Source organism: Hordeum vulgare, chromosome 4H (assembly GCF_904849725.1).
Source record: "Hordeum vulgare subsp. vulgare chromosome 4H, MorexV3_pseudomolecules_assembly, whole genome shotgun sequence".
Taxonomy (NCBI): Eukaryota; Viridiplantae; Streptophyta; class Magnoliopsida; order Poales; family Poaceae; genus Hordeum; species Hordeum vulgare.
Genome location: NC_058521.1, coordinates 367,937,093 through 367,964,799, shown reverse-complemented (window position 1 = coordinate 367,964,799; position 27,707 = coordinate 367,937,093). Strand labels below are relative to the sequence as shown.

The 27,707-nt window shown below is 46.3% G+C and overlaps 1 protein-coding gene across 2 annotated transcripts in view; it reads right to left on the bottom strand.

Moving 5' to 3' along the window:
* The window catches only part of LOC123448638 (putative GTP diphosphokinase RSH1, chloroplastic), a 35,275-nt gene extending 25,544 nt beyond the window's left edge, over positions 1–9,731 (bottom strand). Inside the window, exons 1-3 of one of the 2 annotated variants that reach the window (XM_045125599.1) lie at positions 9,417–9,731; positions 9,094–9,314; positions 7,803–7,985 (exon numbers count right to left, since the gene is read on the bottom strand). In XM_045125599.1, the coding sequence (XP_044981534.1) occupies positions 7,803–7,985; positions 9,094–9,314; positions 9,417–9,444 (432 nt within the window). In that variant the 5' untranslated portion in view covers positions 9,445–9,731. Of the gene's footprint in view, positions 1–7,802; positions 7,986–9,093; positions 9,315–9,416 lie in introns of those variants that run through there. The other variant, XM_045125600.1, reaches the window with a different exon arrangement.
* Positions 9,732–27,707: the final 17,976 nt, after the last annotated feature.

Below are 27,707 nucleotides of genomic sequence, written 5' to 3'. Positions count from 1 at the left end.
CTACATCTTCATATTCGTATTCCTCCTCATTGTCTTCACCAACATGGATAGTTGTGTTAACAAATTTCCTTAGTGGGCAACCGCTCGATATGTGCCCCTCTTGACCACATTTATAGCATTTTGGACCTTCATTGGACTTAGGCCATGTTCGGTAATCACCCACTCCCAGAATCTACGGAGTGGGGCAACAGCAACACCACCATTTTATACAGCAGCTCCGTCAACTCCGCTCCCGGAGTTGTGGAGCGGAGCGATACCGAACACGGCCTTAGCCTTGCCTTTTGTTTGCTTCTGGATGGATCGTTTTGCCTTTGGTGGAGCGGTATTTTCTTCCACTCTATTAGGCTGACTCCTAGACGAGCCTTCGATATGGGGATATGGAGGATATGGAGCCTTAGTTGTCTTTATTGTCCTCACAAACCTCTCGGCCTTCAAGGCTAAAGCTTGTGCTTGATCAATGTGTTAGGAATAAGCAACTTGTATTCCCATGAGGCCATAGGCCAGTATATATACATGTACAGGTGATGGACTATATGCAGGAAACCCCTTATATATATTGGGATAAATACAAAAGGGTACATGACTTATATTATAACTCTAACAACCCCCCCCCCCCCTCAAACTCATGGTGGATGAACAACACTGAGTTTGGAGAGAAAAAAGCCATGTTGTGCTCTAGTCTGGGCCTTCGTCAGGAAATCCACCAACTGTAACTCGGAAGGCACATACCAAAGAGCAACAACCTGATCCTGCACAGCAGCGCGCACATAGAAAGCATCAACACCAATATGCTTGGTGAGCTCATGCTTCACAGGATCACGCGCAATGCTAATAGCACCTGTACTGTCAGATAAGAGCAGAATCGGTGCAATGACAGAAACACCAAAATCCTGAAGTAACCACCGTAACCAAGTCACCTCTGCCGTCAAAAGAGCCATCGCTATCAACTCAGCCTCTGCACTCGAATGGGAAACTGCAATATGTTTCTTCGTCTTTCAGGCAATGAGAGAACCACCAAGAAAAACACAGTAAGCAGAAAGTGAACGGCGATCTGAAGGATCACTAGCCCACGTAGCATCCGAATAGGCCTGAAGCTGTAAAGAACTGGAGCGAGGAAAGAATAGACGGTGAGAGATCGTGCCCCGAAGATATCGGAGAACACGGAGGAGATGACTATAGTGAACCGATGTGGGAGTAGAGACAAACTGACTCAGAATATGAACCGGATAAGAGATATCCGGACGAGCGACAGCTAGATAAACAAGACTGCCAACAAGATGACAATAACGCGTCGGGTCAGGCAGGGGATCACCATCAGTAGCAGAGAGGTGAACATTGAGCTCCATAGGAGTCTCAACAATGCGCTCATCAGTAAGAGCAGCACGAGCAAGAAGATCCTGGATATACTTTTCCTGGGATATAAAGAAGCCATCAGAGGTAGAAGAGACTTCAATCCCAAGAAAGTAGCGAAGAGGCCCAAGATCAGACATAAGGAACTGCTCACTAAGACGGGCCTTGACAAAGGCAATATACTCGGGGTCATCCCCAGTGATGACCATGTCATCAACATAGAGAAGAAGAAGAGACCGACCACGAGGAGAAAGGTGAATAAACAATGCTGGATCATGAACACTGGGTGAAAAACCAGCGGCAGTCACCACAGAGGCAAAACGCTCAAACCAGGCGCGGGGGGGCTTGCTTAAGGCCATAGAGAGAGCGACAAAGACGACATACCATGCCATCAAGAACAGAATACCCAGGTGGAGGCTGCATGTACACCTCCTCACGTAGCTCATTATTAAGAAAAGCATTCTTAACATCAAGCTGAGAGATAGACCAGTGACGTGTAGAGGCCACGGCAAGAAGTGTACGAACAGTGGTCATATGAGCCACAGGAACAAAAGTCTCGTCATAATCACGACCATGCTCCTGCTGAAAACCACGAGCCACAAGACGAGCTTTGTGACGCTCAAGAGAACCATCGGAGCGAGTCTTAACCTTGTAGACCCACTTACAAGTGATGGGACGGACTCCGGGAGGAAGGGAAACAAGATCCCACGTACCAGTGCGTTCAAGAGCAGCAATCTCCTCAACCATCGCAAGCTGCCATTCAGGATGAACAACAGTCTGATGATAAGTAGTCGGCTCAAGAACAGCAGCTCCAGCGGTGGAAAATCCAAAGCGATAAACAGGCGGACGAGGACGAGAACGCAAGCCATAAGTAGGCTGAGACGAGGATGACGACACATCCACAGAGGCATCCACAGAACATGAACAACGAGTGTAACACTGAGGAAAAGATGGAAAAATGGAAGGAGGAATCGCCAAAATAGAATCTGGGAGTGGCGACGAAGAAGTCACCGGAGATGAAGGTGTAGAATCCGGTGACATGCTAGATGAGGAGACCGTGGAAGATGGTGGCGACAAATTGACTGGAGGTGGAGAAGCAGAGGGAGCGGAACGAAATGGCAAAGGCTAGACGGGTGTGATAGGTGTGATAGAGTGGGCAGCGGAAGGAACATGAAGCCAGTCCAACTCCCAAAGACCCTCAGAATCACGGCGGCGAGGACCAGCCCCAACCAGAGTGTGCGTGCGACGGTCCTGGACAGAACAAGAGTCAAGGTCAAGGATGACACGACAAGCAGAATCAGCAAGTTGACCAACGGAAAACAGATTCATGGTAAGTCGAGGAACATGAGCAACATCAGGAACAGAATAAGGAGTGCTAAGAGTGCCTCTACTAACGACAGGAAGGGGAGTACCATCAGCGGTGAGCACATGAACAGGAGAATCAAGTGATCGAAGAGAGGACAGAGTGGAAGAATTAGAAGTCATATGGAAGGAAGCTCTAAAGTCCAGAACCCATGGGGGTGTACCTGACTGTGTAGAAGGTGGTTGCTCAGTTCGGGAAGCCTCAGTCACAGAACCAACAGTACCCGTCGAGGAAGAACCCGAAGCAGCGAGCAGACGCTTAAGTCTCAGAATATCCTGCTCAGTCAAAGCGATGGCTGAAGCTGTCGAGGTAGATGACGAGGTCTCTTTAGATGATGAGCGCGCCTTGCGCAAGTGTTTCTTCTTCGTGTAGCAGTTGGACTCAATATGACCATCATTGTTGCAGTAGCCACAATGTGGACGGGGGCGACCTGAGCCTCCAGAAGGTGTGGGCAAGAGCGGCGGAGCACTCGAGCGAGAAGGGGTCGGTGCAGCAGATGGCTTAGAAGTAGCCCGAGCAGCGAGCACCGAAGGAACCTCCAGCAAACCAGCACCACGTAAGCGAGTCTCCTCAGCACAAATCTCAGAAAGCGCCTCCATGAGAGAGATACGGCCACGAGCAAACAACTGAGCACGCCGGGGCTCAAACTCCTTACGAAGCCGAGACAGGAACTCCTAGACGCCTTTTTTTCTTTTTCTTTTTTTTTTAGCCGAGAACCAGCAGTAGCAAGCCGAGCCGGATCCAAGTCGGGGGATTGGAGCGGTGGCTGGGGACTAGAGGAGCGCTGGCGGGCGCTGCAACGAGAGCAGCGCTGGCTGTAGCAGGAGACGTCTGATCCCGTATACGTCCGATCCCGTATTGGTAGATGCGATGGAGAAAACGCGCCGGCTGGATCGGATCCTCGATCTGGAGCGCAGTCAACGAACCGCAGGACTCGATCTGGAGCGGATCCGCGATCTGGATGACGTGGGGCCGCGTCGACTGGGACTCCCGCGTTGATTGGGACGAGATGGGAGCCGCTGGATAGGAGCCGCACCGGCTGATGGGGAAAACACGTCGGCTGGATCAGATCCTCGATCTGGAGCGCAGTCAACAAGCCGCCTCGACTGGAACTCCTTCGGGCGAGCGGAACGAGACGAGAGGAGCTGAACGAGACGAGCAGGACGGGGTCGCCGCGACGGGAAGATTACGAGAGGAAGAGCACGAGTTGCGCGTGCAAAAAGAACCTAGGCTCTAATACCATGTTAGGAATAAGCAACTTGTATTCCCATGAGGCCATAGGCCAGTATATATACATGTACAGGTGATGGACTATATGCAGGAAACCCCTTATATATATTGGGATAAATACAAAAGGGTGCATGACTTATATTATAACTCTAACACAATGGACCTGATTTGTTGCATCATCAATCGATCTTGAATAGCATCACTGAGACCATTGATGTACCTTGCAACTTGTTGATCTTCAGTTTCGGCAAGGTGGCATCTCACTTGTAGCCTTAGAAACTCCTCCGTGTAATTTGAAACAGTCCTATTCCCTTGAGCATAATTTAGAAATTGGATAAATAGGATCTGGTAATAATCAACGGGTAAAAATCTACCTTCCAAAAGACTTTTCATTTACCGCCAAGTTCTCACATGATGTTTTCCTCTCAGTCTGCGTTCTTCTTGAACGTGATGCCACCATGCACCGGCTCCTCCTTTCAGCTTGTACATGACCAAAGGAACTCTAAGATCTTCCGGAACCTCCATGACCTCAAAGGAAGTCTCCACTTTATATAACCAATCAAGGTACCCTTCAATATCAACATTTCCATGAAAAGTTGGCATCTCAGCTTTCACCTTGTATGTATCCCTTGCATATGTAGAGTTGGGTACTCTCCGATATGCATAGAGATCACGTTCTTCAAGGGCATCATCATATTCTTCACCTTCAGAAGCTTCAACATAAATTGGTCATCTTGAAGTACGTTGAACACCACGTTGTTGTGGCGGTCTTGTTCCAAGATTACATCTCCTTCTTTCTTGAACATCTTCTTTAGATGAATCTCCTTCATTGGCAGCAGGGGGAACACCCTTCCTTATCATCTCAACCAGCTGGTCAAACCTCCGATTAAGATCTTCACGCAACTCTTTGGTTTGTTGTTCTGGAGCATCCATCCTCTTCTCCAATTGCTCCATTGCTTGCTGCAGCTTGCTCTCAAAGAGAACAGCAAGAACTTGTATGGATCAACGGGGCTCTGGTACCACCTGAAGCAGCACAAGGTTGTGAAGGAGAAACTCCACCTTGATGCTACAATGTGTACCGCACAAGTGTTGAAGGAACTACTTCAACGTACTACGCTAGATATCGCTCTAGAGGCGAGTGTAGGCCAATATGGCAGCAAGAGTTCAATCCAGAACTCCTAGGGCACAAGACCTACTCCAAGACCTTAGATAAGAACACCAAGTTCTATTATAGGTAGTGGGATACATAGTCTGGTCACAAACTAGAGGTGAGGACCTCTATTTATAGGGCTTTGGAAAGCCTTCACATACTTCAACTTATGGCTAAAACATTTCAGAAAAAAATACTTAAGATACATCCTTCTACTCATGGCTACTCACAACTAGAGGACTCTAGAAAACAGAAGGTAGGGTAGAAAAGAAAAAGAAATACTACACTAGTGTGGAAGCATGTAGAAGTAACCAAACAAATCTGACATATGATTACTATTTTCTCTTCTAGTGTTCCTCATCAAACCTCAAGGCAAGGGTCGATCTGTTGTTGGCCCGATCTTTCACGACACAAACCTCCATCGCAACAAGAACTAGTTGCGGGTTTACGAAGATGCTCACAAACTCCACAGAAACAACACACCAACCCCTCAATCTGAAAGAACAACGTGGACGAATTGTATAGGCTCATCTTGTAATCTGCTACGCTTCGCGTCGCAGGAACTCACACACCACTAGAGATTTTTGACAAGAATTATCTAAACTCGATAATGCCCGACGACCGAAACACACATAGTGTCTAAATCATCATAAAATAACTTAACCTTACAATGACCGTACTATGGCTATTTATATTAGTATAGCCGACCCAAACATGATTTGACCAACACGCTAGACGTACAAATTAGGAAGGAAGTCTAACTGCCAGAAAATAGCAACCGACTTGATCTTAATAAGAAAATATAAGACACTAGGACTCTTTATTTTGTTTGGTGCATCCTGGTGCAAACTACAAGTGGACCCCGCCATGTTCCCTTCAAAGAGAGCAGCTCTCTGATCTCTCGAGACATCCACGACGCTTACCAAGACTCATTTGTTATTAGCAGCGACCAGCACTCCTCCCTCATGGACAGGGGCGGAGACAGGGGCGGAGACAGGGGGCGAGCAGGGGCTAGACCCCCCCCCCCCCCCGAACCGATCGCACCCCCAACTATTTTCAGCGAGCAGTGTGGGACTATACAGCACGTACTACGTACGGTTGCTGTGTTAATGGCTGGGCGTAATAATTACCTTAATTAGCCCAAGCTTGATCAATAACGCACGAAACAAAAAGCCCAGCCCATGTGACATTGTAGCTTTGCCTTGTGCCGTTGTTTTACCCTACCATCGATCAGATCGACCGGTGTATATGCGTCTCGCTGCTATATGGCATATGTGAGTCTAGGTCTAGGGTGCTTCCCATGGCCGATTGCCGCTGTTCGCCTCGCCGCCGTCCACAATCACATACGAGCACATGGCGGGACGCTAGGAGATTGGAGACCCGCTGTAAGTAATCTATATATACTAATTTCAACCTGGCCACTTATTAGTCCTGCAACGGCGGCTTCTTTTTGCCATCGCCGGCTTTCGGCACGCAGATGGCGCCGTGAAGTGAACTCCCTGGCTAGATCGTTTCTTAAGATACATGCATACAACTAATCTACCTCTCTCTAATGCACCAAATTTTAGTATAACTTAATTCATAAGAATAGTTAATTAGATGTACTAAGATGAGATATAGATCTAATTTATCTGTTTCTTCCATTTAGCTATACTATATTATCTAGTTTAACCTTGACAGGAATTAAGAATAGTGCAGATTATTACTCCCTCCCTTGAGTGACACTTAGTATGGGCCTAAGGGAGTAACTCTTATAATCTTATAAATAAATGTATGCAAGGCTAAATTTAGTCAAACTGTTGTTGTGACTTGTATAACTTACATAAACTATCCATGTAATGTCATTGGAAAACGTATGTTGCTATGTGAGTGTGACACAGTGGGTGTGACACTTGATCCTTGCTTCTTCGGCCCTCTATATTCAAATCCTGGCTCCGCCCCTACTCATGGAGACACGTGCTACTCCTAATCTCTGGCCCAAATGAAAACTAAACAAACGTGCTAGTATATGAGTCTTTCCTTGCATGCACGACACATGCACATCTCCCCACTTAATGCATGCATGTTCAATATCCTCTTTCCTCTTTTTCACGTGAGTGCGTCTCTATCAATGCTATAGTATGCATGCACGTAACTTCTGTAATGGAAACATCGTTGATGACTTGAACAACTACTGGATTATGAGTGCCAGACGCAGATCTCCAGAAGCTCCAGTGCATAGCGGACAGTTAAAGTGTGCTGATAATGTCAAGAGAGGTCGTGGTAGACCAAACTTGACATGGGAGGAATCTGTAAAGAGAGATCTGAACGACTAGAATATCACAAACAACTAGCCATGGACAGGGGTCCGTGGAAGTTAGCTATCCACATGCCAGAACCATTAGTTGGTTTTGAGATCTTATGGGTTTCAGCTCTAACCTACTCCAACTAGTTTGGGACTAAAGGCTATGTTGTTGTTGTCGTCGTTGTTGTATATGCTTGGAGACTTGCGAAACAACAAGAGAAATGACCACAAACATTATACACGTTAACATCCTATCATGAAATGGTCAAAAAGCTAGTGAGCAAATAAAATGTTGATAGAGCAAAGCAATTAACCATTATCTTAAGCTGATTTTAGAATAAGAGCCATGTGAACATGACTAGTACAAACTAAATGTACACCAAAAATGAGCAAAGAGTGTTGAGCTTTGTGGTTTGTTGACACACCTCCCATAACGTTTCTGGAGAAACAAGGTCGAACGGTTCCGACGAATAGCATGAAACCCTCCACATTGATTTCACGGGAGTTGACCAATATCTGATTTTTTTTCCAGAGGAAACAAAACTAGCTGATGAACCATGACCCAACTTTCCTTTGTTGGTTTCTTCTGGCCAGGTGATGTGCAGTAACTGGAAATAAAAGGCGGCAACTATTAAGGAAAGTATCATTTTAAATGCAACCAACGAGCTCGGTGACCAACTATCGGTTTGAGAAGTTAGACACTCGCAAAATTAACTATTTCAGAATTAGTACCAGCACCATTGGATGTCAATCAGTCTCTAGATACTTGTCTTTAGTTTATGGTAGCTAAGAAGTAAGAACATGCTCTTCTGGACAGACATGTCCCTTGGTTTTTGCTGTTGCTGGGTGATCTTGATGTATGAACGTTTCCACTCGTTCAGATTATTTTGAATTTTAATTCTTTCACTACGGTCTAAATGAAACAAGAGATTGGCCCGATTGCTCTAAGAAATAGCAACCCCTCCCTCTGCTACCATTTTTTCTCACTTCAGAATATTTGCGATTAAACTTCCACACCTAAAATACACAAAACTACTCAGTTTGACTACACAAAAGTTAATTAGTATATTTCAAGCAAATATGGTTCCATAATGTTATCTTAGAAACACTATGAATATGTTATGATAAAGTCAGTGGTCAAAAGATGAAAATGGGACGTGTGTCAATTTATGAAAAGATGTCCACTTGCAATAGAAGGGACACTCTTATCTTGTGAACTAGATGGGAGAGCTAAGAAAATAATGGTGGGGCGGCTGGCATTAAGCCTGTATGAGTACATACGATCTGTATGCCAATGGTGGACATCTAAAGAGCATACAAGAGATTACAGGTTGTGAAATTGACAAGGTGATTACAGAACCAATATTTCCATAACGTGAGTCATTTTGAATACATTTAGCAGTAATTGGTCCTAAATGTGTTTGCTGGTGGAACCTATACGGATGTACATGATAATGGAACACGTAAGGAAATAACCTGTCATACAAATGGGATATATTTTTTTCCCCTTAAGACAAGGTACTTCACAATGGCCCTTAACACGTTTTTGATGGTTTTGATATTTCGGATCAGTAGTTTCACTAATTCCACCAAAATGGGGTAAAACACTAATATCCATTGCCACTCGGTTATTGAAAACCTAAAGTAGCAGAGAAACCGAATTCTTATAACAGCACAGCTATATGGCAGAATCTCTAACGGATAGCAGCAACACACCGTGTTGTTGTTACTCTGCCGTGGGCGACCTCGCCACCTCCCGCCACCTACGGCTTCAGCGTGGCTACAGGAGGAGCACTGGGTAGTGCTGGCAAGCGCGCCGGTGAGCGCGCGTGGAGCGTTCCAGGCGCAAGAGAGCACGCTGCATTCGTAGGGCCTCCCAGCTCCGCCGCCCCCCTTCCACAAGGGCCTGCACGAGCTCGCGCACTCCAGCGACAACGCTACATGACAGGAACAAAACAAAAACAAAAAATCAGGCTCCGAAAGCATAATTATCCCCCAAAAAACCTAGGCGAGGCAATTAACGAGGAGTCAAGGCCTACCAGACAGAGCGGACGTCGGGGGTTGCATGGCGCGGCGGCGGCCAATCTCATCGGCGGCGCGGCAGCCGGCGAAAGTGGGCCCCCTTCGTGGACCCAGGCTTCGGCAGGGCGCGGATTGGGCAAAACTCGGCGAGCGGTGGAGAGCGAGAGGGGGTTTGCCGATGGGGGGGAGGAGGAGGAGGGAGGGGGCGAGACGGGGAAGAAGAAGGGATAACAGGGGATGGAGGCCACACAAAGGCCGCGGCCGTGGTGAAGTAAAATAGGGCGGCAGAGGGTTGGGTTGGAGGCTGGAGCTTTACCTCTGCTGGTCTCAGATTCTACTCTCAATTTCTCTATGATTTCTTTTCTGTTTTGGTCTTTGAGGTTTTTGATGAATTTTTCTGGTCTCGCGGCAGGAATGGCATGGATCACTGGATCGCAATGCTTCCCTCTCCACTAGTAAGTGGCTCGTGGCCTTGACTTTCCGCTCCTCTTGGCATAAAAAGGTGCTTGTGTGCACAAGGAATTCACGGGAGTTGTCCTTCATGCGTGTTATGGTCGCGAACATTTTCTTTTTGACATGTTATAGTCGCGAACATTGATGACGGGCGGAGCAGTGACGAATCTTGAAAAAACATAAAGGGAAGGCTTAAAGTCAAAATATGTGTATGAAAAATCAAAACTCTTAATTCTTTGATCCAAATAAGGGCCAAAAAATTATAAAATAAAAGTGTTAGTTTTGGAGAGAAGGAATTGTGCATCGATAATTCTCATTGATCGTGCAACAGGCACATATATAGGTACAAGGGCTGCGAACGGTGTCTTGTCTTTCAAGAAAGGGATAAATACAGAGAGAAGATAGACACTAGAGGTATGACATACAAACCCGGACCTACATACGTACAAACATGTTTAACACCCACGCCCCACCCCCACCCCCCCCCCCCCCCCGCGCAGTCGAAGTGTTGCCTGTGACGCAAAGACTCGACCTGAAACCCTCGAATGTCGAGGTAGGAAGTCCCTTCGTCATCACATCGGTAAACTGCTGATCGGTGGGTACATGCAAAACATGACCAAGCGCAACGTGCTTTCGAACGAAGTGGATGTCAAGCTCTATGTGCTTCGCCCGTCGATGGTGAACAGGACTAGCAGAGAGGTAGACCGCGGAGACGTTGTCGCAGTAGACAATCGTGGCCTTGGGAACCTCACATAGCAGCTCCTGAAGCAACTGTCGGAGCCAGGAACACACGGCGACGGCGTTAGCCACAGCGCGGTACTCCGCCTCGGCGCTCGATCGTGAAACCATGGGTTGTCGTTTAGACGACCACGAGATCAGAGAGGGCCCAAGGTAGACGCAGTAGCCACAGGTAGAGCGCCTGGTGTTGGGACACCCAGCCCAGTCGGCGTCGGAGTACGCGACTAGGCTGATATCCGGGGATGCCGTCAGGGTGAGACCCATAGTCGTGGTGCCACGGATGTACCGAAGGATGCGGCGCACCAAAGACCAATGGGTGTCACATGGGGCGTGCATGTGAAGGCACACCTGCTGAACTGCATACTGAAGATCCAGCCGCGTCAGCATGAGGTACTGGAGAGCACCGACGATGAAGCGATAGAAGGGGGCGTCGGACGCCGGAGTTCCCTCGACGGCGGACACCTTTGCCTTCGTGTCGACAGGCGTAGAGGCGGGCTTACAGTTAAGCATGCCTGCTCGCTCCAACAGCTCGTGAGCATACTTCTGCTGATGCAAAAAGAATCCAGAGGCAGTGCGAACAACCTCGATACCGAGGAAGAAGTGAAGAGCCCCCAAATCCTTGAGAGCAAACTCAGTGCCAAGACGTGTTGTAATCTGCTCCAGAAGGGCCGGCGATGATGCAGTCAAGATGATGTTGTCGACATACAGAAGAAGGTACGCAGTAGCGGCTCCCTGGCGGTAAACGAACAGAGAAGCATCAAATCGTGTAGACCGGAACCCATGTTGCTGAAGGAAGGCCGCAATCCGCTGGTACCAAGCCCGAGGAGCTTGCTTCAACCCGTAAAGAGAACGGGAGAGCAAGCACACATGGTCCAGAGAAGTGGCGTCGACGAAACCGGTAGGCTACTGGCAGAACACCTGCTCGTCGAGGTGGCCATGCAAGAATGCATTGGACACGTCAAGCTGATGAACCGGCCAAGCACGAGAAGCGGCGAGCTGGAGCACTGCGCAATCGTGCCCGGTTTGACAACCGAGGCGAAGGTGTCGGTGAAGTCCAAACCGGCGCGTTGTCGAAAACCATGAACCACCCAACGCACCTTGTAGCGCTCAAGAAAACCGTCAGGGCGAGTCTTGTGGCGGAATACCCACTTGTCGGTGATGACATTGGCATGGGGAGGCCGCGGGACAAGCTGCCACGTACGGTTGCGTTGTAGGGCATCGAACTCTTCATGCATCGCAACGAGCCAATTCCGATCCCGAAGGGCTGCGCGAACAGAGGTGGGTAGTGGTGAGCTAGTCGAAGTGGACGCCGAGGTAGTCGTTGTGCAGGCGTATTCGGCATCGGGGTAGCGCGTGCTGGGACGAAAAGTCCCAGTCCGAGCCTGGGTGACCGCACCGGTGAGAGGTGCAGATGCTGCCGGCGTACTAGAGGGGGAGCCTGACGAGGTGGATGTCGAGCCGGGCTCCAAGGGCGCTGACGGGGCATCGACGGGTGCGGCAACAGGGGCGTCCAGGAGGACGACCGCGCCTGCTGGGCCGCGAGGGGGAACAGCTGATCCCGGGGACGCCAAATCCCCAGAGGAGGAAGGCGCAACCGGGGCGGGAGTGGTGCTCGGCGGGGTAGCAGGCTCGCCAAAGGTGATGGCAGGGGCGAGCCTGGCCGCGGAAGGCAACGTGGGGAGCTCGGGTGGTGGCGGGATCTGCTGGAATGGAAACACAAACTCATCAAAGTAAAGGTATCGCGAGGTGTAGACACAATGGGACACTGGATCATAGCACCGGTAACCTTTGGTGTTGGGAGGGTAACCAAGAAAGATGCAAGGAACCGAACGTGGAGCAAGTTTATGTGGGGTGGTGGACGCGGTGCTAGGATAACAGAGACACCCAAAAATGCGAAGACCATCATAGGATGGGGCCGCACTGAAAAGGAGTTGATGAGGAACATAGTTCCAGCGAGGGCGACATGGGCGGATATTAATGAGTAGGCTAGCGGTGGCAAGAGCATCCGGCCAAAACCGAGGTGGCACATTGGAGTGGAAGAGCAACGTGCGGACACAGTCACTGAGGGTGCGAATGTCGCGCTCAGCTCGACCGTTTTGCTGAGAGGTGTAGGGACAAGTGAGACGAAAGACAGTACCGTGGGACGCAAGGAGGTGGCGAACGGCGGTGTTGTCAAACTCTTTTCCGTTATCAGTTTGCGAAGCGAGAATAGGACGACCAAATTGTGTAGTGACATAGGAATAAAAGGCGGTGAGTGTGGCAAGTGTGTCAGATTTATGACAGAGAGGAAATGTCCACATGTAATGAGAGAAATCATCCAATATCACTAAATAATATAGATAACCAGTGTTGCTAGCAACAGGGGATGTCCAAACATCATTATGCAATAACTGAAATGGAAGGTGGAAATAGTTGTTGACTCGCTAAAGGGCTGACGAACATGCTTGCCGAGACGACATGCCTCACAAGAATGATTTTCAACCTTATTACAGGAGAAAGCAAAACTCTGAAGAATTTGACGTAAAACTGTGGAGTTGGGATGACCAAGGCGAGCGTGCCAGAGGTCAACGCTGGCAGCGAGGACGGCTGGACGGGTGGCGGTGGTGGAGGTGGAGTGATGCACCGGGTAGAGATCGTCGGGGCTATCACATCGGTGTAGAACCATCCGGGTACGGGCGTCCTTCACAGAAAAACCAACAACGTCAAATTCGACAGTAAGTGGATTCTCGCGAGCAAGACAACGAACTGAACAAAGATTTGAGACTAAGTTAGGAGAAACAAGGACGTTAGACATGCTAATGGGAGTGGAATTAGAGGGAAAATACCTATGACCGACATGTGTAATGGGTAAGGAAGCGTCGTTGCCGACGGTGATGCGGGTGGGGGTGGAGATAGAAGTAACACATATGAGATTACCGGGATGAGAGGTCATATGAGCAGTGGCCCCCGAGTCCATGTACCAGTCGCCGCCACCGCCGTAGTTACCAGGCGTCGGTGCTGAGTGTAGAGCAGCGAGGAGGGAAGGGTCCCATGGGGGTGGCTGATGTCCCACAAGCGCATGGGATCGCAGCAGTTTTCGAGGGTAGAGTATTCGACCCAAATTTGTACATTCGCCAAGACGGGAAGCGAAAGAACATTCTCAAGTATTAGCAGCTGAATGTGTCAGATTCAACCACACCTGAAAGATTAGTGTCTGCAAGCAAAGTATCAGTAACAAGGTAGTATGATAGCAACGGTGTCAGAAACGATCTGTTGACGGCAGACTATTCCTAACTGTTGTATCAATGGCGCCAGCACGTTGACGGGGGATTATTCTTGAGAAGAATGCTTCCATGGCTACGGCTCTAACAAAGTCTTGCAAAAAGTAACAGTGGAGTAGCAAGGAACAGCAGTAGCAACAGCAGCAAAGTGGCCCAATCCCTTTTGTAGCAAGGGACAAGCCTAGACAAAGTAACATAGCGAGAACCAGTAGTAAAAGACTCGTAGGCAGTGGATCGGTGATGGATGAGTATGACGGATGTGATTCATCGTGTAACAGCTATAACACGGGGAGATATGTAACTAGCTCCCGTTCGTCAATCTAATGTAGGCATGTATTCTGTATGTAGTCATACGTGCTTAGGGAAAAGAACTTGCATGACATCTATTGTCCATCCCTCCCGTGGCAGCGGGGTCCTAATGGAAACTACGGGATATTAAGGTTCTCCTTTTAATAAATAACCGGACCAACACATTAACACGCGGTGAATACATGAACTCCTCATACTATGGTCATCTCCGGGAGTGGTTCCGGCTATTGTCACTCCGGGGTTGCCGGGTCATAACACATAGTAGGTGACTACAACTTGCAAGATAGGATCTAAAACACACATATATTGGCGACAACATAATAGGTTCAGATCTGAAATCATGGCACTCGGGCCCTAGTGACAAGCATTAAGCATAGCCAAGTAGTAGCAACATCAATCTAGAACATAGTGGATACTAGGGATCAATCCCCGTCAAGAACTAACTCGATTACATGATAGATCTCATCCAACCCATCACCGTCCAGCAAGCCTACGATGAGATTACTCACGAACGATGAAGAGCATCATGGAATTGTCGATGGAGAAAGGTTGATGATGACGATGGCGACGATTTCCCCTCGCCGAAGCCCGAAACGGACTCCAGATCTGCCCTCCAGATGAAGAACAGGATGCGGCGGCGCCTCCGTATCGCAAAACATGATGAAACCTTCTCTGTGATTTTTTCTAGGCGAAACGGAAGATATAGAGCTGAGTTTGGGGGCGGTGGTGCCACGTGGGCCCCACAAGCCCTCACGGTGCGGCCATAGGGGGTGGCCGCGGCCTGTGGGCTTGTGGCCCACTGGCACGCCCCCTCCGGTGGATCTTTACGCAGGTATTTTCCTTTTATTCCAGAAAAAATCTCCATAAATTTTCAGGACATTCCGAGAACTTTTATTTCTGCACAAAAACAACACCATGGCAATTTGCTGAAAACAGCGTCAGTCCGGGTTAGTTCCATTCAAATCATGCAAATTAGAGTCCAAAACAAGTGCAAAAGAGTTTGGAAAAGTAGATACGATGGAGACGTATCAACTCCCCCAAGCTTAAAGCCTTGCTTGTCCTCAAGCAACTCAGTTGACAAACTGAGAGAGACAAAAGAAAAACTTTGACGAACTCTGTTTGATTTTGTTGTTGCAACTATGTCTAACTCACAACCAGAATTTCAGCAAGATCACAAGCAAATGACATCTAGGTCTCACGGTAAACTCATATCAATGGCATAATCAACTAGCGAGCAAATAATAATAAGCCTCAAGTGTCAACACTTCAATCAAAACAACATGAAGCAGTACGAATAGATGGTATCTTGGTAGCTCTTTCTGAGACCGCAAAACATAAATGCAGAGCACCTTAAAAGACCAAGGGCTGACTAAACATTGTAATTCAAGGCAATGAAGATCCAGTCATAGTCACACTCAACACAGTTAAAAGCAAAGCATAAAAAGGATAGAGGTCCTCTCTAATTGGTGCTTTTGTAAGAGGAGGATGACTCAACAAGAACATAAATAGCCAGGCCCTTCGCAGAGGGAAGCATTGATTTGCAGAGGTGCCAGAGCTCAAGCTTTTAAAATAGAGATAATAATTTTGGGTGGCATGCTTTCATTGTCAACGCAATGACTAAGAGTTCTCAACATCTTCCACGCTACACATGCTATAGGCGGTCCCCAAACAGAAAAGTAAAGTTTTGACTCCCCCACCACCAATCAATCACACTCCACGGCTAGCCGAATCCTCGGGTACCGTCCATACCAACATCAATCCTGGGGGAGTTTTGTTTGCAATTATCTTTTCAATTTGAGCATGGAACTGGGAATTCCAATTACCGGCCCCTTTCTCGTGAATGATAGTGAATAAACACATATTGAGGATAACACGCCTAGCATGGAAGATACCAATAGCCCCCTGTCACCACATGAGCGGTTCGGGCATGCAAAACAGATTATTTCTTGAAGGTTTAGAGAGTGGCACATGCAAATTTACTTGGAACGGCAGGTAGATACCGCACATAGGTAGGTATGGTGGACTCATATGACACAACTTTGGGTTTATGGGAGTGGATGCACAAGCAGTATGCCCGCTTAGTACAAGCAAAGGCTAGCAAAAGACTAGGAAGCGGCCAACTAGAGAGCGACAACAGTCATCAAAATGCATTGAGATTAACTAACATTGAGTGCAAGCATGAGTAGCACATAAATCACCATGAACATGAACTTCATAGAGACTATGTTGATTTTGTTTCAACTACATGCGTGAACATGAGCCAAGTCAAGCCACTTGAAACATTCAAAGGAGGATACCATCCTATCATACTACATCATAGTCATCTCAACATTCATGTGGGCATCCAAGACAAACCATTATAAGCTCCTAGCTAAATAAGCATGGCATAAGCAACTATGATCTCTAAGTTGTCATTGCAAACATGTTTCCCTCACAACAAAGTTGAATCAGGCATGATGAGCTAGTCATATTTACAAAAACAAAATAGATCGAGTTCATAGCAGCTTTTCCAGGCTCAATCACTTCATCATATATCGTCATTATTGCCTTTCACTTGCACGACCGAACGATGTGAACAATAATAAGTGTGCTCGTGCATTGGACTACGCTGGAATCTGCAGGCAAACACAAAGGAGAAGACAAAATAATATGGCTCTTTGAAAGCTAAACAGGTATGCATGCAAGAGCCACTAAACATTGTAACCAATATCTTCTACCTTGACCAAAAGAAAAAAGAAAACTATCTACACGGGAAAGCTCCCAACAAGAAAAAGAAGAAAAAGAAAATCTTTTTGGTTTTTTCAAACTAGACAGACACACGAAAAGAAAACAAGAAAAAGAAAATAAACTAGCATGGATGATACAATGGCAAAGTGTGAACACCGGCTAACAAAGTGAAAGCATAAGCAAGAATGTAAAGTCGGTGAGAACACGTACTCCCCCAAGCTTAGGCTTTTGGCCTAACTTGGTCTACTCCCAAGGAGGGAAATAACCAGCTCCGGGGTACTCCGGAGTGGACTGTGGATGCCACTGTTGTGTGAGCTCCTCTGGCTCCCACTGATAAACTGGCGTCTGGTACTCGACTGGCGGCTCGGGCACGGGCACCTGTGGTTGGGCTAGGCCCCAATATGCGTAGATGTCCGAGGGCATAATAGTGTACCTGCCTGCATGAAGATTGAACAAAGAAGGAGCAGGCAAAGTAATAGTCTCACGAGTACCCTGACTAAATACCAGGTTATAAATCATCCTTCCACCTATATATCTATCAAGAAAGTCATGGCGAACCATGCTATCGTAATCTAGATATCTCTCGGGAAGAAGAACCTCTTCTTCTTCCTCCAGTCTAATGGGTATCTCAAAGTGTCTGGCAAGACGGGTAGCATAGATACCTCCATAGACAACCGTTCAGGTTCAACCGTTGAGCTACTATAGCTACTATAGCGCCCAAGCTATATGTTTTATCGTTATAAAGGGCTTCGCGCAATACCGCAAGATCTGGGGAACTAAGTGACCCAGCTTTCCCACGGCCAATCAAACATTTTCCCACAAAAAGTGAGAAGTACCGAAGCACGGGAAAATGAATGCTAGCAGCTCTGGCGCAAGACACTCCTCTCTCCTCTCCTACAACAATTGTATCGATATCCAGGTCCCGTGGACGAGGTTCATGAATATCCCCAACGTAAGGTAATTTGCAAACATTGCAAAAGTCCTGGAGTGACATGCGCTGGGGGATATCATAAAGTTTAAACTCAACCATAGGAGGATTCTTCCTCGGATAGAAGTTAAAGCTTTGTACGAAGATATTAGTGAGGAGGAGGTATTGCGAACACTTATCTTCAACGAAGGCGGTAAGGCCTGCGTTTTCCACCAAATGATAAAAGTCCTCATAAATTCCAGCGGTGCGTAAGAACATGTTGCTTGGCCACTCGCACGCTCGAACTTCTGCGACTCGAGGGACCGGATACTTGGGCTTCTTCTCACTCCCATCATCCTTAGGGTCACGGCTTGACGAGCCTATTAAGAACCTTCTCATATTTTCCCTTTTTATCTCCGAAAATTTCTGAATTTTTTAGTGATTCTAAGGAAAAGTGAATAAGGCTCAACGAAACTCGTAGCAACTACTCCCACAAGTGCCTAGAGACCATATTACGCATAGAAACTACTTGGGACCAGCTAGAATCAACATGCAAAGCTCAAAAACATGGTCACCAAGGCAACAAAAATATGCGGAGTATAAGGCACAAGAGCAAAAACTAATTGGACCAATGGAGGAGTCACTTACCAAGGAGTAATTTCCCCAAAACAGTTCGGAGAACGATGATTTGAGCAAAGAGATCGAAAATCCCAGCAAGAGGAGCAAAAACACGGGTTTGAGCTGCGAAACGATTGTTTCTGGAGGTAGGAGAAGTGGATGAGAGCAAGAATGAGTGGAGGGGGTGCCTGTGGGCCCCACAAGCCTGGGTGGCGTGGCCAGGGGGTGCCCGCGACCCTAGGGCTTGTGGCCCACAGGTGTGGCCCCCAGACAGACTCTTTGTCCCAGTATTTTTCAAAAAATCCAGAAAAAATCATACTTGATTTTCACAGCGTTCGGAGAACTTTCATTTTTGGGGTACTTTTCTATCGGACGCTAAAACAGGAAACATGGAAAACTAAACTAAACCTATCATTTTTCTTCTAAGCAACCGAAGGTGAAAGCTTGGAACAGAGGTTTGTGACTTCTCGATTCATCCATCTCATGGTCATCGAAAGAAACCCGTCAGTGAGGTTGATCAAGCCTCTTTGACAAAAAAATTCGAATCGCAAAAGAGAACGGAGAATTTCCGAATAGTCACTAGGTCACCTCAATGGGGATGTGTATATCCCCAACAAGCAAATCATACTTCATCTTGACACGAGGAATATAGGGCATTCAAAGCTCCCAATAAGAATCGATGAAGTTTTTTCGATAGCATTGATGCAATGTACTCGATATTGTTTCTTCAGAAAGTGCACCGTATGCTCATTACCGTTTACATGGAAAGTGACATTGCCTTTGTTGCAATCTATAATAGCCCCTGCAGTGTTTAAAAAGGGTCTTCCGAGGATGACAGCCATGGCATCGTCCTCGGGAATATCCAAGATAACAAAGTCTGTTAAGATACTGGTGTTAGCAACCACAACAGGCACATCCTCGCAAATGCCGATAGGGAAAGCAGTTGATTTGTCGGCCATTTGCAGAGAGATTTCACTGGGTGTCAACTTATCCAGTTCAAGTCTACGATAGAGAGAGAGAGGCATAACACTAACACCGGCTCCAAGGTCGCATAACGCAGTTCTAACGTAGTTGCCTTTAATGGAGCAAGGTATAGTGGGCACACCGGGATCACCTAGTTTCTTAGGAGTTCCACCCTTGAAAGTATAATTGGCAAGCATGGTGGAGATCTCAAGATCAGGTATCCTCCTCTTATTAGTCACAATATCTTTCATGTACTTGGCATACAGAGACATTTTGAGCATATCTGTCAAACGCATTTGCAGAAAGACAGGTCTGATCATCTCAACGAATCGCTCAAAATCCTCATCATCCTTTTTCTTGGATGGTTTGGGAGGAAAGGGCATAGGTTTCTGAACCCACGGTTCCCTTTCTTTACCATGCTTCCTAGCAGCGAAGTCATTCTTATCATATCTTCTATTCTTAGGTTGTGGGTTATCAAGATCAACACTAGGTTCAATCTCCACATCCTTATCATTGCTAGGTTGAGCATCTTCATGAACATCACTATTGATATTATCATTAGGCTCATGCTCATCACCAGATTGTGTTTCAGCATCAGAGACAGAGGCATCGTTTGGACTCTCAGGTGTAGCAGCAACAGGGTTGCTAGTGTGCAGGTTCCTATCATCTTTCTTCTTCTTTCTAGGATGACTAGGTGCACCAGTGCTAACTCCTTGAGAATCTTGTTCAGCTCTCTTTGAATGACCCTCAGGATACAAAGTTTCTTGGTTCATCCTACCGCCTCTAGTGACGACTCTGACGGAATTTTCATTCAACTCATTGAGCAAGTCATTCTGAGCTTTAAGTACTTGTTCTACGTGAGTAGTAACCATAGAGGCATGTTTACTCAGAAGCTTTAGATCATTGACATTTCTGTCCACACAAGCACTTAAACGACTAAGCATACGAGCATTCTTTTCCAATTGTCTGCTAACATAATCATTGAAACTCTGTTGTTTGGCAACGAAGTTATCAAATTCATCCATGCATAAGCTAGCAGGTTTATCAAAAGGAATATCACTCTCATCAAACCTACGCAGAGAATTTACTTCTACTACCTGTATCGGGTTATCGAGACCATGGATCTCTTCGATAGGTGGTAGATTTTTGACATCTTCAGATTTAATGCCTTTCTCTCGCATAGATTTCTTGTCTTCTTGCATATATTCAGGACTGAGGAATAGAATACCTCTTTTCTTCGGAGTTGGCTTAGGAGGTGGTTCGGGAATAGTCCAAGCATTCTCATTGCACAAGATGTTATTCAGCAGAATCTCAGCTTGTTCTACGGCCCGTTCCCTAAAAACACTACCGACACAACTATCCAGGTGGTCTTTGGAAGCATCGGTAAGTCCATTATAGAAGATATCAAGTATCTCATTCTTCTCAAGAGGGTAATCAGGAAAAGCATTCAGTAGATGGATGAGCCTCCCCCAAGCTTGTGGGAGACTCTCTTCCTCAGCTTGAGCAAAGTTGTATATTTCCTGCAAGGCAGCTTGCTTCTTATGGGCATGGAAATATTTTTCAGAGAAGTAGTAGACCATATCCTGGGGACTACGCACACAACCAGGAGCAAGAGAAGTGAACCAAGTCTTAGCATCATCCTTTAGCGAGAAAGGAAGCAACTTGAGCATATAGTAGTGGCGGATCTTTTCCTCACTAGTGAACAGGGTGGCTATATCGTGCAGTTTGGTAAGATGGGCTACAACCGTTTCAGACTCATAACCGTGAAAAGGATCAAATTCGACCAGAGTGATTAACTCAGGGTCGACAGAGAATTCATAACCCTCGGTCACAAAGATAGGCGAAGTAGCAAACTTTGGGTCGTATTTCATCCTAGAGTTCAGAGATTTTTCTTTCCACTTGCGCAGTAATTTCTCAACATCATAGCTATCCTTACACGCAAGAAAATCCTCAACTATCTCTCCCTCCATAACATAGCGCGTATCAGGCATAACAGGCAATTCAGGCATAGTAGCAGGTTCTACTTCAATAGTATCAACAGTTTTAGAGGTATCATCACATGTAGCAGCAACTCTAGCAATATGTGCATCAAGGAATGCACCAAGTGGCAAAGCAGTATCAGGCATAGCAGGCATAGTATCAAGCATAGCATCAGCAGGAATAGTATCAAGCATAGCATCATCACGCATAGTATCAAGCATAGCATCATCAGGCATAGTATCAAGCATAGCATCATCAGGCATAGTATCAAGCATAGCATCATCAAGCACAGGCGACATATCAAGATTTCTAGCAGGAGGCGATGTCACAAACTTACTCAAAACTAAAGGTGAATCAAGTGCACAGCTAGATGTCAGTTCCTTACCTCTCCTCGTAGTGGAAGGCAGGATTTTAGTTCTTGGATCTTTCGGATCCCTCATAGTGACCAGCAGACGTCAATCCCAAGTGACTCGGAGAATATAGCTGTGCTTCCCCGACAACGGCGCCAGAAAAAAGCCTTGATGTTCTTGGATCTTTTGGATTCCTCATAGTTTTCGAGGGTAGAGTATTCGACCCAAATTTGTAGATTCGCCAAGACGGGAAGCGAAAGAATATTCTCAAGTATTAGCAGCTGAATGTGTCACATTCAACCACACCTGAAAGATTAGTGTCTGCAAGCAAAGTATCAGTAGCAAGGTAGTATGATAGCAACGGTGTCAGAAACGATCAGTTGACGGCACACTATCCTAACTGTTGTATCAATGGCGACATCACGTTGATGGGGGATTATTCTTGAGAAGAATGGTTCCCCGGCTACGGCTCCAACAAAGTCTTGCAAAAATAACAGCGGAGTAGCAAGGAACAACAGTAGCAACAGCAATAAAGTGGCCCAATCCCTTTTGTAGCAAGGGACAAGCCTAGACAAAGTAACATAGCAAGAACCAGTAGTAAAAGACTCGTAGGCAGTGGATAGGTGATGGATGAGTATGACGGATGTGATTCATCATGTAACAACTATAACACAGAGAGATATGTAACTAGCTCCCGTTCGTCAATCTAATGTAGGCATGTATTTTGTATGTAGTCATACGTGCTTAGGGAAAAGAACTTGCATGACATCTATTGTCCATCCCTCCCGTGGCAGCGGGGTCCTAATGGAAACTACGGGATATTAAGGTTCTCCTTTTAATAAATAACTGGACCAATGCATTAACACGCGGTGAATACATGAACTCCTCATACTATGGTCATCTCCGGGAGTGGTTCCGGCTATTGTCACTCCGGGGTTGCCGGGTCATAACCTAGTAGGTGACTACAACTTGCAAGATAGGATCTAAAACACACATATATTGGCGACAACATAATAGGTTCAGATATGAAATCATGGCACTCAGGCTCTAGTGACAAGCATTAAGCATAGCCAAGTAGTAGCAACATCAATCTAGAACATAGTGGATACTAGGGATCAATCCCCATCAAGAACTAACTAGATTACATGATAGATCTCATCCAACTCATCACCGTCGAGCAAGCCTACGATGAGATTACTCACGAACGATGAAGAGCATCATGGAATTGTCGATGGAGAAAGGTTGATGATGACGATGGCGACGATTTCCCCTCTCCGGAGCCCGAAACGGACTCGAGATTTGCCCTCCAGATGAAGAACAGGATTTGGCGGCGCCTCCGTATCGCAAAACGCGATGAAACCTTCTCTCTGATTTTTTCCAGGTGAAACGGAAGATATAGAGCTGAGTTTGGGGGCGGTGGTGCCACGTGGGCCCCACAAGCCCTCACGGCGCGACCATAGGGGGTGGCCGCGGCCTGTGGGCTTGTGGCCCACTGGCACGCCCCCTCTGGTGGATCTTTGCGCACGTATTTTCCTTTAATTCCAGAAAAAATCTCCGTAAATTTTCAGGACATTCCGAGAACTTTTATTTCTGCACAAAAACAACACCATGGCAATTCTGCTGAAAACATCATCAATCCGGGTTAGTTCCATTCAAATCATGCAAATTAGAGTGCAAAACAAGGGCAAAAGAGTTCGGAAAAGTAGATACGACGGAGACGTATCAGTGGCACCTCGGGCGGGTAGAACCCGCCGTATGATGACGCGGGGGCGCCGTAGGCCCCTGGAGCCGGCGATGCAGGAAGGGTCGGGTACAGCGCGGCAGTAGGGGCGGTGCGTGGTCCGGCGAGGTAGGCCTGATGGCTCGACGGAGGAGGCCCGATTAGGCTCGGAGTAGGGACCCGCGGCACCGGCATGAAGTATGCGTGGACAACGCGTGTCCATGGGTTGGTGCCGTAGGTCCAGGGTGGAGATGGATGATGCTGACGAGGCGCTGATACGTCCATTTTGCATCATGCTTTCATGTTGATATTTATTGCTTTATGGGCTGTTATATTACTTTGTGGTACCATATTTATGCCTTTTCTCTCTTATTTTGCAAGGTTTATTTGAAGAGGGAGAATTCAGGCAGCTGGAATTCTGGACTGGAAAAGGAGCAAATCTTAGTCCACTATTCTGCACATCTCCAAATGCCCTGAAAAGTTATGTGGATTTTTTTGGGATTATATAAAAATTATTGGGCTAAAGAAGTACCAGAGGGGGCTACCAGGGCGCCACAAGCCCTGCCACCGCCACCCCCCTGGTGGCGGTTGGCAAGCTTGTGGGCTCCCTGATGGCCCACTAGCCCCCCTCTTTTGCTATATGAAGGGTTTCGTTCTAGAAAAAATCAATCGGGAGCTTTTTCGTGGTTTCGCCGCCGCCACGAGGCGGAACTTGAGCAGATCCAATCTAGAGCTTCGGCAGGACGATCCTGCCGGGGAAACTTCCCTCCCGGAGGGGGAAATCGTCGCCATCGTCATCACCAACACTCCTCTCGTCGGAGGGGAGGCATCTTCATCAACATCTTCATCAGCACCATCTCCTCTCCAATCCCTAGTTCATCTCTTGTAACCAATCTCCGTATCACGACTCCGATTGGTACTTGTGAGGTTACTAGTAGTGTCGATTACTCTTTGTAGTTGATGCTAGTTGGATTACTTGGTGGAAGAGTTTATGTTCAGATCCTTGATGCTATTCATTACACCTCTGATCATGATTATGATTCTGCTTTGTGAGTAGTTACTTTTGTTCCTGGGAACAGGGGATAAGTCGTGTTAATAATAGTCATGTGAATTTGGTATTCGTTCGATATTTTGATATGTTGTATGTTGTCTTTTCTTCTAGTGGTGTTAGTGAACTTCGACTACATAACACTTCACCATATTTGGGCCTAGAGGAAGGCATTGGGGAGTAGTAAGTAGATGATGGGTTGCTGGAGTGACAGAAGCTTAAACCCCATTCTATGCGTTGCTTCGTAAGGGGCTGATTTGGATCCACTAGTTTAATGATATGGTTAGACGTTGTCTTAATTCTTCTTTCGTAGTTGCGGATGCTTGCAAGAGGGGTTAATCATAAGTGGGATGCTTGTCCAAGTAAGGGCAGTACCCAAGCGCCGGTCCACCCACATATCAAACTATCAAAGTAACGAACGCGAATCACATGAACATGATGAAACTGGCATGACAGAAATTCCCGTGTGTCCTCGGGAGCGTTTTTCCTACTATAAGACTTTGTTCAGGCTTGTCCCGTGCTACAAAAGGGATTGGGCCACTTTCTGCACCATTGCTACTACTTGTTACTTGTTACTTTTCGCTTGCTACGTTTCACCTCACTACACCATCACTTGTTACCGCTACTTTCAGTGCTTGCAGTTATTACCTTGCTGAAAACCGTTTATCAGAGCCTTCTGCTCCTCGTTGGGTTCGACACTCTTACTTATCGAAAGGACTACGATTGATCCCCTATACTTGTGGGTCATTAAGACTCTTTTCTGGCGCCGTTGCCGGGGAGTGAAGCGCCTTTGGTAAGTGGAATTTGGTATGGAAACATTTATATACCGTGCTGAAATTTATTGCCACTTGTCACTATGGAAACTGTTCCTTTGAGGAGTTTGTCCGGGGTATCTTCACCACGAACGGAAGCACGAGGAGTTGTTCCTCAACCTGAGGTACCTACTGAAAATATCTTTTATGAAATTCCTTCGGGTATGCTTGAGAAACTGTTGGCTAATCCTTTTACACGAGATGGATCTTCACATCCAGACTTGCATCTGATCTATGTAGATGAAGTTTGTGGTTTATTTAAGCTTGCAGGTTTTCCCGAGGATGAGGTAAATAAGAAAGTATTTCCTTTATCTTTAAAGGATAAGGCGTTGACATGGTATAAGCTATGTGATGATACTGGATCATGGGACTACAATCGGTTGAAATTGGAATTTCATCAAAAGTTTTATCCTATGCATTTAGTAAATCGTGATCAGAACTTTATTTAAAACTTTTGGCCTCGTGACAGGGAAAGCATAACTCAAGCTTGGGGGAGGCTTAAATCAATGCTATATTCATGCCCCAATCATGAGCTCTCGAAAGAAATTATCACTCAAAACTTTTATGATCGGCTTTCTCATGAAGATCGTACCATGCTTGACACTTCTTGTACCGGTTCTTTTATGAAGAAGGATATTGACCACAAGTGGAATTTATGGGAAAGAATCAAACGTAACTCTGAAGATTGGGAGCTGGAGGAAGGTAAGGAGTCAGGTATGAATTTCCAGTTTGATTGCGTTAAATCTTTTGTTGAGACAAACACTTCTAGAGATTTTAGTGCTAAGTATGGACTTGACTCTGAGATAGTACCTTCTCTATGTGAATCTTTTGCTGCTCATGTTGATCTTCCCAAAGATAAAGTGGTTTAAGTATCATCCTCGTGTAGAAAGCAACATAGCCAAAACCAATCTAGTTGAGGAGAAAGTCATTGCTTTTAGTGATCCCGTTGTTCCTTGTGCTTACACTGAGAAACCACCATACCCTGCTAGGATAAAGGATTATTCTAAAGCTCCAACTGTGATACGTAGGGGTTACATTAGACCACTTGCACCCCGTGAGGAGATTAGAGTTGAACCTAGTGTTGCTATTATCAAAGATCTCTTAGCCGAAGACATAGACGGGCATGTTATCAAATTCTGTGAGGACTCTGCTAGAATTGCTAAACCTCATGTGAAAGACAAATACGGACTTGTAGTTAGCCTGCCCGTTGTTTCTGTTAAGATAGGAGATCACTGTTACCATGGTTTATGCGATATGGGTGCTAGTGTTAGTGCAATACCCCGATCCCTATATGATGAAATCAAAGATGAGATTGCACCAGCTGAGTTAGAACCCATTGATGTCACTATTACGCTAGCTAATAGAGACACTATCTTCCCTCTGGGAATTGTGAGAGACGTAGAAGTCGTGTGTGGTAAGACGAAGTATCCTACTGATTTCCTCGTCCTTGGTAATGCACAAGATAGCTTTTGTCCCATCATATTTGGTAGACCCTTTCTCAACACTATCAATGCTCACATAGATTGCATTAAGCAGACTGTCACTGTTAGTTTCGAGGGTGTGTCTCATGAATTTAATTTCTCCAAGTTTGGAAGACAACCCCATGAAAAAGAGTCGTCTGGTAGGGATGAAATCATTGCTCTTGCCTCTATTGTTGTACATCCTACGGATCCTTTAGAGCAATATCTGCTTGAGCATGAAAATGATATGCATATGGAGGAAAGAGATGAGATAGATAAAATTGTCTTAGAACAATACCCTATTCTCAAGAATAATCTGCCCGTTGAACTGCTTGGGGATCCTCCCCCACCAAAGGGTGATCCTGTGTTCGAGCTTAAACAGTTGCCTGACACTCTTAAGTATGCCTATCTTGATGAGAAGGAGATATATCCTATTATTATTAGTGCTCTCCTCTCAGCGCACGAAGACAAGAAGTTACTAAAAACTCCGAGGAAGCACCGTGCTGCTATTGGATATACTCTTTATGATCTTAAGGGTATTAGTCCCACTCTATGTCAGCACAAGATTAAAACCGATCCTGATTCTAAACCAGTTGCTGATCATCAAAGGAGATTAAATCCTAAGATGAAAGCGGTCAATGGAAAAGAAATATTAAAGCTTATGGAAGCAGGAATCATTTATCCTGTTGCTCATAGTGATTGGGTAAGTCCAGTACATTGCGTACCTAAGAAGGGAGGTATCACCGTCGTTTATTTAAGCTTGCAGGTTTGCCCAAGTACTTGCATCTGATCTATGTAGATGAAGTTTGTGGTTTATTTAAGCTTGCAGGTTTGCTCGACGATGAGGTAAATAAGAAAGTCTTTCCTTTATCTTTGAAGGATAAGGCGTTGACATGGTATAGGCTATGTGATGATACTGGATCATGGGACTACAGTCGGTTGAAATTGGAATTTCATCAAAAG